The following is an 11,835-nucleotide window of genomic DNA, read 5'->3' as shown; positions in this document are numbered from 1 at the left end:
TTTTTTTTCTTCACTAGATCCCAGTCCAACTCCCTGAAAAAGTCTCGTAACAGAGTGGAAAATGATGAAGGGACTTTTATTATTATCAGAAGTGGGAGTGAGGGGAGTGGGACAGGCCAAGCGATGGCCCCGGGAGAGGGTCCCACGGGGCAGAGGTTGGGGATGTCTCCGTGAAGAGGGGCAGGTCGTGAGTAGAGCCTCCACCCCCAGCTGGGGGCTCCTGGGTCCGGCCAAGCACTGGGCTAAAGCGGGGGAACTGGGCATTAACAAAGTACAGAGGGATGTGGGCGATTCGGCCTGTGGACCAGCACTGCAGGGGACAAGAAAGACCCATCAGCCCGGGCCCAAAGGCGGCCACACGGGGCAGGGGGGCAGCCTTTGTCCTCGGCTCCGCCTCCCCCAGAAGCCCAGCAGCCTGTCTACTCACCACGCTGAGCAGAGCCCCCTTGTTGAAGGAAGGATGGAACGTGATGAGCTGCGCCTGGGCCCCGGGTTCCCCCTGGATGATGCCACTAGGGGAGGAGGTGAGCGGGTTGGCGGGAGGCTGGGAGGGAGCCCGCACCCGACGGCCTGCCCCCTGCCCGGCCCTTACCAAGGAAGCAGCTCAAACACAGGGCTGTTCCGAGTGCGAAAAAGGAGGATGACTGGTTTACCGTCCTGGACCCGTGGGTTTCCTACGGGAAATGGATGCGATAGCGAGGTACCCCGGCGGCGGAACCCCAGGCAGGGCAGAGAACTGCACCAGGACGCCGGCACCCTCCACGAACGGGGCGAGGGCTGTGGCCTGGGCAAAGCCCCTCCCAACTCACCTTTCATGAGCACGGCCAGCCGCTCCCCACTGGGGTCCCAGACCATGGAGTGCGCCTCTCCCCCAAGCCTGTGAGGCAGAGTCGGGAGGGCTCAGCATGCTCCCTCCCTCCCACCCGCCCTGCCCCTCCCTCTGCCCCGAGCTCACCTTTCCTCTCCGTCCGGTGTCTGCACGGTGGTCTCCGACAGGTCGGCCACGATGGTGGCTGACTTCGCGCCTCCAACGCGCCCCTGTCCTTCCCCTGCAAGAAGCGCAGCGGCTCTGGGGTACAGGAACCGGGCGTCTCCCCTCCCCCCTACCCCACCCCACTCCGCCATAAGCCCCGCCGCCTCTCAGGTCTCGAGCCGACTTGACTTCCCTTTACCCTTCGGAGTAGCCTATTCAGAGGGTCCCTGACTCACCGCCGCGCTCCGGGAATGCCAGGGAGTAGATGAGTGGTTCCCCCAGCACCGTGAACAGCAGCCGGTTCCCATCCGGGCTCCAGCAGCCAGTCTGGGGGCGGGGGCAGAGCACGGGGTCACTGGCGTGCGGGGGCGCGGGAAGAAGGGCGCGGGAGACCAGCTGGGGCCGCGGCCCCCCTCACCTGACACCGGCCCGAGAGAGTGGGCCACCGCTCGCAAGTCCACATCTGCGCCTCCCAGACCCTGCGCCGGAGAAGCGCGTCACGACCTCGGGCCTCTGCGGTCCGAGCCCACGTCCCTGCCTCCGCCAGTCCCGGGCCGGAGGGAGAGAACAGGGCGGGGGGTGGGGGGGTGGGGTCTGCGTGCTGGGGGCTCCCCGTCCAGTCATCCCCCCCACTCACCGGAAGACAGCTGAAGGGGTGGTGGCCAGGACTTTGCTGCCATCCGGCGACCAGAGCAGGTTGGTGACCCCGCCTCCCCGAAACCAGGGAAGGGGCACACAGGTCTCGGTGGCGACCTCCCAGACCTGGGGCAGGAGGCCCGGGGGTGAGGGCGCAAACCCCCGCGCCCCGTCCTCTCGGGGCCGAGGGACGCCCAGGCCAGGAGGGACGGTTTCCGCGGCCGCCAGCGGCGTGTGACGGCCCCGCTCCCGGCCGCAGCCTCTCCTCCCACGGGACACCTGCCCCCAGACGGAGGCCGCTCCCGCCGGGGGCTGAGGGGGCTGAAGCGTGGCCACGGGGTGGGGACCGACTCACCAGGATGGCAGCATCCACGGGCGACGCGGACAGCAGGCGTCCCCCGCTGGGCGCCCAGGCCAAGCTCGTGACGGGCGCGTGCCCCGGGTGAGCGAGCACTTGGGCGCAACCAGAAGAGGGTCTGCCGAGGGGACACGGGGGACACGGGGTCAGGAACGCCGGCGACTTAGGCCGGCGGCCCCTCCAGTCTCCGGAGGGAAGTGGAGGTCGCGGAGGGGAGGACAAACCAGAGCGTAAGCGGCGCCCAGTCCCCACCACGAGGCCCACGGACGGGAGCGAGTGCACGGGGCGAGCGCCCAGCGTCGCCTGCGGACAACACCGGCCGGGGCCACCCGGGCCACCCGGAGCCGAGGGGACAGTCCGCCGCCCGACCCTGAGGCCTGCACCTGCGTCCCCGCGTCAGTCTCCCAGCGCCGCCTCCTGGGCCGCAAACCCTGCCTCCCCGGCTCCGGCCACAGTCCCCTGCTCCTGCGGGGTTTTCTGCTTGTCCCAAGGATGCAGCGCGGGGCTCAGCCTTGTGCCTCCAGAGCCGCCGGACCGAGCTATGACCCGAGCTATGACCGCCCCCGAGCCAGGGACCCGGCCGCGACCTACAACCCCGGCGGCTTCCCAGCCACTTCTTCCAGGCCCAGAGACCCGGCTCAGTGCCCGGTGGCTCCGTCGCCTCTCTCCTGAACACATACCCTACAGGGATGCCCTCCGTCTCCGTAAAGGGACGTTTCAATTGTTTGTAACGTTCTATACGTCACAAAACGTTGCAAGAAATATTCCCTTTATCTATATCCTCATGAACTCATGTTACTATGTGTCCAGAATTTGGGGTAAAAAAGGCTTGCACTTTTCAAAAACTAAATATGCCAACAAATAATTTTCTGAGAAGTTTGTACCACAATACGGTTTTTCCGCCAAGAAAAAAAAGTACCCCTTTCCTAGTCTTGCTAGTACTGGATACTATCAAACATTGTTTTTTAATATTTTATTTATTCAGAAGAGAGAGAGAGAGGCAGAGACACAGGCAGAGGAAGAAGCAGGCCCCATGCAGGGAGCCCGACGTGGGACTCGATCCCGGGTCTCCAGGACCACGCCCTGGGCCTAAGGCAGGCGCCAAACCGCTGAGCCATCCAGGGATCCCCCAAACATTTTTTTTTTAATTAAAAAAATTTTTTTTAGAGATTTTATCCACAAGAGACACACACAGAGAGAGAGAGAGGCAGAGACGCAGGCAGAGGGAGAAGCAGGCTCCATGCAGGGAGCCTGACGTGGGACTCGATTCCGGGTCTCCAGGATCAGGCCCTGGGCTGAAGGCGGCACTAAACCGCTGAGCCACCCGGGCTGCCCCACATTTATTCTTTAATAAAAACTCAGCATATCACTTTGTCCAGTTCAGAAAAATAAAACCCAGAATTCTGGTTTCGAGTCTACTTAATTTGACATTTCTACGACGACACACTCCTGTCCCGGCAGTGTCTCTCGCACTTACTCAGCCCTTGCTTAATGTTCTCCCACAACTCTCTCCAGGGCTCTAGTAGATTAAATACATTTCACCACTCATTCTCAGGGAGCTCAGCAACTACACATTGGAAATAGAATATTTTTTTCCAGGGATCAAATCCCACGTCGGGCTCCCTGCATGGAGCCTGCTTCTCCCTCTGCCTGCGTCTCTGCCCCTCTCTGTGTCTCTCATAATAAATGTATAAAATCTTAAACCTTTTTTCTTGTCTTGCTGCATTCACTAAAATCTCCAAAAATAACGTTAATAACAGTGATAATGGGGGGTACCTGGCTGGTTCAGGAGATAGAGCATGTGATCGATCTTGGGGTTGTGAGTTTGAGCCCCACACTCCGTGTACAGATTACTTAAAACCTTAAATAAAAATAACAGTGATAATGTATCTCTGTCTTGATCTTGACAGGACTGGAAGCGATACCTTTAGTATCTCGTATTTCACTGTCTGACCTGGTAGCTGATTCTGAGTACTCTTTTATTTTTTCTCAGTAAATACTCCTAGGTCATCTCTTTGTGTTCCTATTTTACTTTGTTTTCAACTAGAAAGTCTGCTTTTTAAGAAGGGCATTTATGGATATAAGCATTTTTCTCCTTTAATTTTCTAAAGTAATAAATCATGTTAATAGACTTCCTAATGACAAATAGTCTACTTTCTGGAAAAATCCTACTTGGTTAAGATTGTTTAAAAATATACTTCTGGGGGATCCCTGGGTGGCTCAGCGGTTTGGTGCCTGCCTTTGGCCCAGGGTGTGATCCTGGAGTCCCGGGATCAAGTCCCACGTTGGGCTCCCTGCATGGAGCCTGCTTCTCCCTCCTCCTGTGTCTCTGACCCTCTCTCTCTATCATAAATAAATTTAAAAAAAATAAATAAAAGAAATAAAAATAAAAAATAAAAAATAATATACACACACTTCTGGACTCTACTTACTAGTATTTTCTTTAGGATTTATAAATCTATGCTCAAATATTGTCTTACACTAATTGTCAGGTTTGGGTTTTAGGGTTGAGCTTTATAAAAATAAATCAGGATGGATTCTGGAACAGAAAGGACATCAATGGAAAAACTGGTGAAATCTGAAGTCTGAGTTCAGTTAATAACGTACAAACAGCAGTTTCTTAGTTTTGACAAATGTCACAAGGTAACGTAAGATGTTAACAGTAGTCGAACTGGGTGACAGGTATACGAAACTCTGTACTATCTTTGCAGCTATCCTAAAAATCTAAAATTTTGCCAAATTTTATTAAAAGAGAAAAAAATCAAGAGCCTGATTTCTAAACATTTCCAAATTTGTCTGTGGTCTAGTCTAATTCAAGTAACATGGAGGGGAGCCTGACTGGCTCAGTCCATAGAGCATGTGACTGGAACCTCAGGGCCATGAAGTCGACCCCCACACGCGCTGGGCACGGAGCCTACTTTAAAAATGAGCAACATGGAGATTATCTTTTCTTTGAAGAGAAAACTCTCATAAAGTCATCTCAGCATGGCATTTTTTTTTTTTAGTAGTAGAGGTCATCCATTTTCTTATACAATCCATTTAGTTACAGATTTTGATAGAGAATCAAATATTTCTTTTTTTTTTAATTTTTTTTTTTAATTTTTATTTATTTATGATAGTCACAGAGAGAGAGAGAGGCAGAGACACAGGCAGAAGGAGAAGCAGGCTCCATGCACCGGCAGCCCGACGTGGGATTCGATCCCGGGTCTCCAGGATCGCGCCCTGGGCCAAAGGCAGGCGCCAAACCACTGCGCCACCCAGGGATCCCGAGAATCAAATATTTCCTTTCAATTTTCGATTTGTAGGTCTAAACTTGTGTCTGATATTCTCTAATAATTCTATTTTCTTCCATATCTGCAGTTATTTTTCTTTCCCATTCTGAAAAATTGTGCTTTTTCTCTTTTACCCCAACAAGGCTAGCCAAAGGTTTTATTCTTTATCCATAATTTAAAAGACTAGTTTTTGTTTTGTTTTGTTTTGTTTTAAGGTTTTACGTATTTATTCCTGAGAGACACAGAGAGAGGCAGAGACACAGGCAGAGGGAGCAGCAGGCTCCATGCAGGGAGCCCGACGTGGGACTCGACCCTGGGTCTCCAGGATCACACCCCAGGCTGCAGGCGGCGCCAAACCGCTGCGCCACCGGGGCTGCCCATTGACTTATGTCTTTATTTATTCCCTTCCCTGCTGCCTTTACATCTGACAGTTCTCTGGAAAAAACAGTCTTTCTACTCTATGATCCACATATACACAGTCCCCACAATTCCAGAAGCTCCTAGTTCTGTCCGTTTCTCTACGTTACAGCATTCCCAGCAGCTCAACAATGACCTTACGTCGGCTTCTCCCACAGCCCTGGGAAGATAAAGAACTTCCAGACCTGGCCACCCACCTCCGCTAACACGGCCGCAAGCCTCAACCCTCAAGGTAAGACAGATGCTGCTGCTGGGACTCACCGGGTAGACAAGGAGGTGGGGTCCAGGGTCCAGATGAGAATGCAGGTCTGGCAGGCCACAGCCAAGACAGAGGCACTGAGGGGCTTCCAGGCCAGAGCGGCCACGTTCCGCTGCAACCGGTGCTTCAGGGAGGGGACTATAGTGCTGTGGTGAAGGTGAAGGGCCTGGGTCAAGGCAGCGACACTACAGCTCAGGGGACAGGAGCTCCCTTGAGGAGGGAAGGCCAAGAGAAGAAGGCTGACCACCCAGGGCCCAGGGGGCTTGTGAGACGGAAGGATAGGATAAAGGTTTGATCTGGAAATAGGACACCTCAAGTCAGTTGTAGAGAACCCGAGCCTGGTTCTAGAAGGGGTGCTGTGGGCCAGGCCCAGGAACCTCCAAGAAGCCCTGGAACCAAGGCTGGTGAAGGAAGACTGACTTACGGAGACCAGAGAGTCAGAGCCCGCCCAGCAGGTGAGCACATACCTGTTGGCGTTGTACACACGGATTGAGTCATCTAGCAGAGCCACTGCAAACTTGTTGGTGTGGGGGTGCCAGGCAAAGACCCGCAAGCAGCAGCTGGACCTGTGGCAGGAGTGAGCACAAGGAGTCTGAACCCATCCCCCAGCCCAGAGGCTCAGATTCCCTTTCACACGAGGCCATTACTGGTTTTCACTTTTTATTTCTTTCTTCGGGAGTGAGAATGTGGGTAACAGTCAGGAAAGGGGTGGGGAGGGCTCTCTGCCTTGACTTCCTTCTCCAGGGAAGCTCCAAGGACTCCCGTCCCACACAAGTCTCAGAGCTTGCACACTTACCAGTTTGTGACTTGGGCAAATTCAGCAATCAGATCTTCGCTCCTGAGCTGGAAGAACAAAGCGGATAGAGGACGCCCTGGGACGAAAGCTTAGCCCCTCAACGTTCCACAGGGGAGCTGGACCCCGCCCACCCTCTACAGTCTTCCCACCCCACCCTGACCTTCAGGGGCGGGAAGTGGAAGAGGGTGGGAGTGGAGGAGAGGCAGCCACAGAGGGCCAGGGGAGGAAGCCAAACTTACGGACAGATGGGGGAACAGGGACCCGTGGAGGGAGGAGGCCCATCGACAGAGTGCCAGGGCCCAGCTGGACGCCGTCTTCACCCACTCGAACACTGTGGGGGTGAGGAAGCAGCTCTGATTAAACCATTCACAGGGCTGTCACCAGCACCCTTGGATAAGGAACGAGCAGGGAAAGGACAAGCATTCCCCATACTCTGGGACACGGGCTCTGGGGTATGGGAATTAGGCAGAGAGGAGAAAAGATGGCACCAGCATAGACAACTGGGGCAGGAAAAACACAGCTACAGGGAAAGGGCCTGGGCCAGGAGGCACTGGGATGAGTTAGGAAGAAAATGAAGGGGAGATACCAACCACAAAACTAGAGAAAGCTAGAGAGGAAGTACTCACCCTCCTCCTCCGAGTTTGCAATTTCATTCAGCACCCCAAAAAGGCCCATATCACGCCTGATGAGAGGAAACCGTGAGTCAGAGGAAACCGTGAGTCAGATTACTCTGATCCCTTCCGTCTCCCTCTACAAGTTATACTCATTCAATAACGTATTAAAAATAAGAGCAGGCAGCCCGGGTGGCTCAGCGGGTTAGCGCCACCTTCAGCCCAACGCATGATCCTGGGGTCCCAGGATCGAGTCCCACATCGGGCTCCCTGCATGGAGCCTGCTTCTCCCTCTGCCTGTGTCTCTGCCTGTGTGTGTGTCTTATGAATAAACAAAATCCTTAAAAAAAAAAAAAAAAAATATATATATATATATATATATATATATATATATATATACATATATATATATATATATGGTGTCTTTGGGGGAGGCCTAGGTGGCTCAGGGGTTGAGCATCTGCCTTTGGCTCAGGGCATGATCCTGGGGTCCTGCGCCGAGTCCTGCATCAGATCTCTCCCCGCATGGACCCTGCTTCTCCCTCTGCCTGTGTCTCTGCCTCTCTCTCTGTATCTCTCATGAATAAATAAATAAAATCTTAAAAAAAAAGAAAAAGAAAGATCAGTATGACTAAAAATTAGAGGAGCACAAAAACGGAGAGAAGGAGATGGGTGAAGAGGCTACTTCAGAAGTCTGGAAAAAAGACAAAAGTGCTCTGAACCCACAGGGTTGGAGAAAAGCAGATAGATTTGAGAGGTTGAAGTAGAATGAACAGAATTTGACGGCCAATTAGACATTAGTAAGAATAATATCAAGGGAAACACCTAGATAATAATTATAGCAGTTAAACTGCACACAGTACGCCAAGGCTGGCCTAGATGCTTCGCACACATTATCTAGTCAACCACTATCACAACTCTGCAAAATAGGTTTTGCCAAGACTCGCATTTTCAGATGAGACAACAGAAGCATGAAAAGGTTAATATCATCAATGTGATCTCAGTAGGAAGGAGCAGCATCAGGATTCAACCTGCCTGTCGGCTTCGGAGCCTACACTCAAACCACTGGCTCCTGAATGAGTGGTAAGGCAATCCCTTGGGAGGAAAAACACAAGGTAGAAGCAGGTTTAAAATGGAAAATGAAGGGACGCCTACGGGGCTCAGCGGTTGAGCATCTGCCTTCGGCTCAGGGCTTGACCCCAGAGTCCCAGGATCGAGGCCCACGTCCCGCTCCCTGCAGGGAGCCTGCTTCTCCCTCTGCCTGTGTCTCTCATGAATAAACAAATAAAATCTTTAAAAAAAAATTACAAATGAACATCCCCTTTGAAGCCACCTACTGGCGTTGTAGGAATTTATTTTTTTTTAATTTTTTTTTTAATTTTTATTTATTTATTTATTTATTTATGATAGCCACAGAGAGAGAAAGAGAGAGAGGCAGAGACATAGGCAGAGGGAGAAGCAGGCTCCATGCACCGGGAGCCCGATGTGGGATTCGATCCCGGGTCTCCAGGATCGCGCCCTGGGCCAAAGGCAGGCGCCATACCGCTGCGCCACCCAGGGATCCCTGTAGGAATTTATCGTACACGTGTCAGTGATAATAACTAATCCTGGAAGGGATTAATAGGTACGTGCCAGGCACTGTTCTCTAAGTGCTTTATATCTATTAACTCATTTCATCATCACTACAACCTTGTAAAATGGGTCCCATTTTACAGATGAGGAAAGCGAGGGACCAAGTTAATCAAGTACCTTACCCAAAATCACACAGCTAAAGAGTGACACGGCCACAAACTGAATCCAGGCGGTAGGGGTCCACTCCTAAACGCGCTAACTGAATGACCTAAGTATGTGATCGTCCCCTGCTACGTTATACCTAACCTTGCTGAGCTTCAGGTTAAGGTTCGGAAGAAGGGGCAGGGAGCAGGCTCGCTTATGCCAGAAACCAAAGCACGTCCCTGGAGATGAGATGAACGACTGTCCACAGGTTCCCCAGTAAGGACTACTAATTTGTTACGATGATTGACATCCGATACTGAACCACAGAGGGCGTGGCGGCCCGAGGCAGAGGGGTGGTGACCCCATTTTCCCCAGGATCTGCAGACCGGGGTCCAGGAGACCCTTTGCCACATCTCACCATACGTTGATGCATCTCTTCCACACTTGCTCGCGGTGATGGATGAAGGCGGTTCTTGTGCCGTGGTCCAGCCTCCCAGGGGCCTTCAGGGGATCCTTAGTCAGGTTCAGCACAGGAAGATTGATCCACTATAGGCCAGGAGTGCAAGGTGGGACAACGAGTCAGTCTCCTCCTGCGATCGCTGCTGAATTCCTGGCCACCCCCAAACCGCGGCTAGGCTACGAGTAAGAGGCCTGTTTCCCATCAGAAACCCAGCCCTTGTGGGAAAGGGAAGCGGAGCTTAGCTCTCTCATCTGCAAAACTAGCCCATTTCACGGAGTTGCTGTGATCATCAGCCCTTAGAGCATCGGCGAAGCACACCGGACTCAGACTCTCTTACACACCAAACGCTCAATAAATAGCAGTTTCTCTCCCTTTTCCTTCGCGGGATCGCCGTGGGAAAAAACGCTCCGGGTTGTGCCTCCCCAGGTCTCCCAGATACTGCCCCCAACTGCTCAGCAGTTCCCCTGAAGCCCCCCGCATCCTCTCGTTCCCTCTAGGCCCGCCCACAACCGCTCAACCTCCCTCACCCTGCAGCCCCAGCCCTACACTGCATCCCAGCCCCTGGGGTCTCGGGCCTGGGCCGGGCAGCTCCCGCTCCGCCAGGCTGAGCCCTGCGACCCCGGGCCGTCCCCCCGGGCCCCTCCCGCGCGGGCCCCCTCCCTTCTTGCTCCGCCCCCTCCTCGCTCCGCCCTCCCGCGGGCCCCGCCCCCTCCCGCGCGGGCCCCCTCCCTCCTCGCTCCGCCCCCTCCCGCGGGCCCCGCCCCCTCCCCGCCCGGCCCCCTCCTCCTCCCCTCGGGCCCCTCCCTCCCTCCCCGCCCCGCCCCCCCCCGCGCGGGCCCCCTCCCTTCTCGCCCCGCCCCCTCCCCGCTCCGCCCTCCCGCGGGCCCCGCCCCCTCCCGCGCGGGCCCCCTCCCTCCTCGCTCCGCCCCCTCCCGCGGGCCCCCTCCTCCTCCCTGCGGGCCCCTCCCTCCCTTCTCGCTCTGCCCCCTCCAGCGGGCCCCGCCCCCTCGCTCCGCCCCCTCCCTGCGGGCCCCGCCCCCTCCCCCTCCCTGCGGGCCCCTCCCTCCCTTCTCGCTCTGCCCCCTCCAGCGGGCCCCGCCCCCTCGCTCCGCCCCCTCCCGCGGGCCCCGCCCCCTCCCCGCTCCGCCCCCTCCCGCGGGCCCCGCCCCCTCCCGCGCGGACCCCCTCCCTCCTCGCCCCGGCCACCTGGCCCCGGAAGTCGGGAGGCGGACTCTCATAGCTACTGCCTGTCGCCAACTCGTTATTGTGCTCGTAGAGGGTGACTTGACCCCTGGGCGGCGGCGGCGGGAACAGCCCCAGGGAGCACATCCTGCCGGTCCCGAGGACGCCCGCAGCCGGTGAGCTCCCGGATCCCGCCTCCCTAAGTCCTAGTTCCCGGGCTCGATTCGGATCCCTACGGGTAGCCGCCTGGGACAAACGGCCAAACTCACCGGAAGTGAGCGGAAGCGGAACGCGGACCGCGTGCGCATGCGCAGTCCCGGACGGCCCCCACCCAGGGCGCCCTCGCGCGCCGCCTGGCGGCCGGAGGGAGCGCGGCGGGGCGGGGCTCGCGCTGGGGAAGGGCGGGAGCGGCGGTGTCGGGGTCCTCCGTGAGCCTGCCTCCCCCCAGATCCCACTGCCGCAGCACAGCTCCCCACTCCGGCTCAGCGTTCGGAAAGCCGCAAACAAGCCACGTTCAGGGAAGCGTCTGATTAAACCCTCGCAGGACTGTGCATCGTCCGGAGGAAATGACCGAGCGAGCCCCCGGGAGGAGTGACGTCACGGGAGACCCTGGAGGGACAGGGACGCGCCTCCAAAGCCTCGGGCCGGGCCCGGGGTTAACGGGAAGGGCGAGTGCGCTGCAAAACAGTGACATTCCCTGAGTGTTACCGCAGAGTGCGTGTAAGAGCCTCACAGCCAGCCCGAAGTACTGTTCTGGCACCTCGAGGAGGGAGAGGCGCAGGGACTTTGCACCTAAAAATACCAAAGCCAGGCGCTGCGGTGTAAGAATAAAAGTGAGATTGGGTGCTTGGCTGGCTGAGTCGTTGGAGCCTCGACTCGATCTCAGAGTGCTGAGTTCTGGCCCCATGTTGTGTGCAGACTTCACGTAAAAAATAAATCTTAAAAAAAAGAAAAAGAGGGGCGCCTGGGTGACTCGGTGGTTTAGCTCCTGCCTTGGGCCCAGGACGTGACCCTGGATCGAGTCCCACGTCGGGCTCCCTGCATGGAGCCTGCTTCTCCCTCTGCCTGTGTCTCTGCCTCTCTCTCTCTCTCTGTGTCTCTCATGGATAAATAAAATATTAAAAAAAAAAAAAAAAGGAGAAGAAAAAGAGGGGT

The 11,835-nt window shown here is 55.8% G+C and overlaps 1 protein-coding gene and 1 long non-coding RNA gene across 4 annotated transcripts; one reads left to right on the top strand and one right to left on the bottom strand.

Moving 5' to 3' along the window:
- Positions 1 to 55: 55 nt before the first annotated feature.
- Positions 56 to 10,953, bottom strand: AAAS (aladin WD repeat nucleoporin). Of its 3 annotated transcripts, none has more exons than XM_077869874.1 (16): positions 10,705 to 10,953; positions 9,457 to 9,584; positions 7,338 to 7,393; positions 6,951 to 7,042; positions 6,712 to 6,758; positions 6,383 to 6,481; positions 5,918 to 6,061; positions 1,965 to 2,085; positions 1,611 to 1,735; positions 1,392 to 1,452; positions 1,210 to 1,300; positions 956 to 1,049; positions 810 to 877; positions 593 to 674; positions 428 to 512; positions 56 to 310 (listed from the first exon to the last, which is right to left on the bottom strand). In XM_077869874.1, the coding sequence occupies exons 1-16, from the start codon at positions 10,825 to 10,827 to the stop codon at positions 86 to 88; spliced, it is 1,641 nt and encodes a 546-aa protein (XP_077726000.1). In that variant the 5' UTR covers positions 10,828 to 10,953; the 3' UTR covers positions 56 to 85. The 3 variants fall into 3 exon arrangements, with proteins under 3 accessions (XP_077726000.1, XP_077726001.1, XP_077726002.1); XM_077869875.1 differs by lacking the exon at positions 10,705 to 10,953 and adding an exon at positions 10,026 to 10,157; XM_077869876.1 differs by lacking the exon at positions 10,705 to 10,953 and adding an exon at positions 9,840 to 9,982.
- LOC144296740 (uncharacterized) lies at positions 5,568 to 9,885 on the top strand. The gene is made up of 2 exons (XR_013363716.1): positions 5,568 to 5,888; positions 9,038 to 9,885. It is a non-coding gene; the product is annotated as an uncharacterized LOC144296740 (long non-coding RNA).
- Positions 10,954 to 11,835: the final 882 nt, after the last annotated feature.

This window comes from Canis aureus, chromosome 25 (genome assembly GCF_053574225.1).
Source record: "Canis aureus isolate CA01 chromosome 25, VMU_Caureus_v.1.0, whole genome shotgun sequence".
NCBI lineage: Eukaryota > Metazoa > Chordata > Mammalia > Carnivora > Canidae > Canis > Canis aureus.
This window is presented reverse-complemented; position numbering and strand designations above follow the sequence as displayed.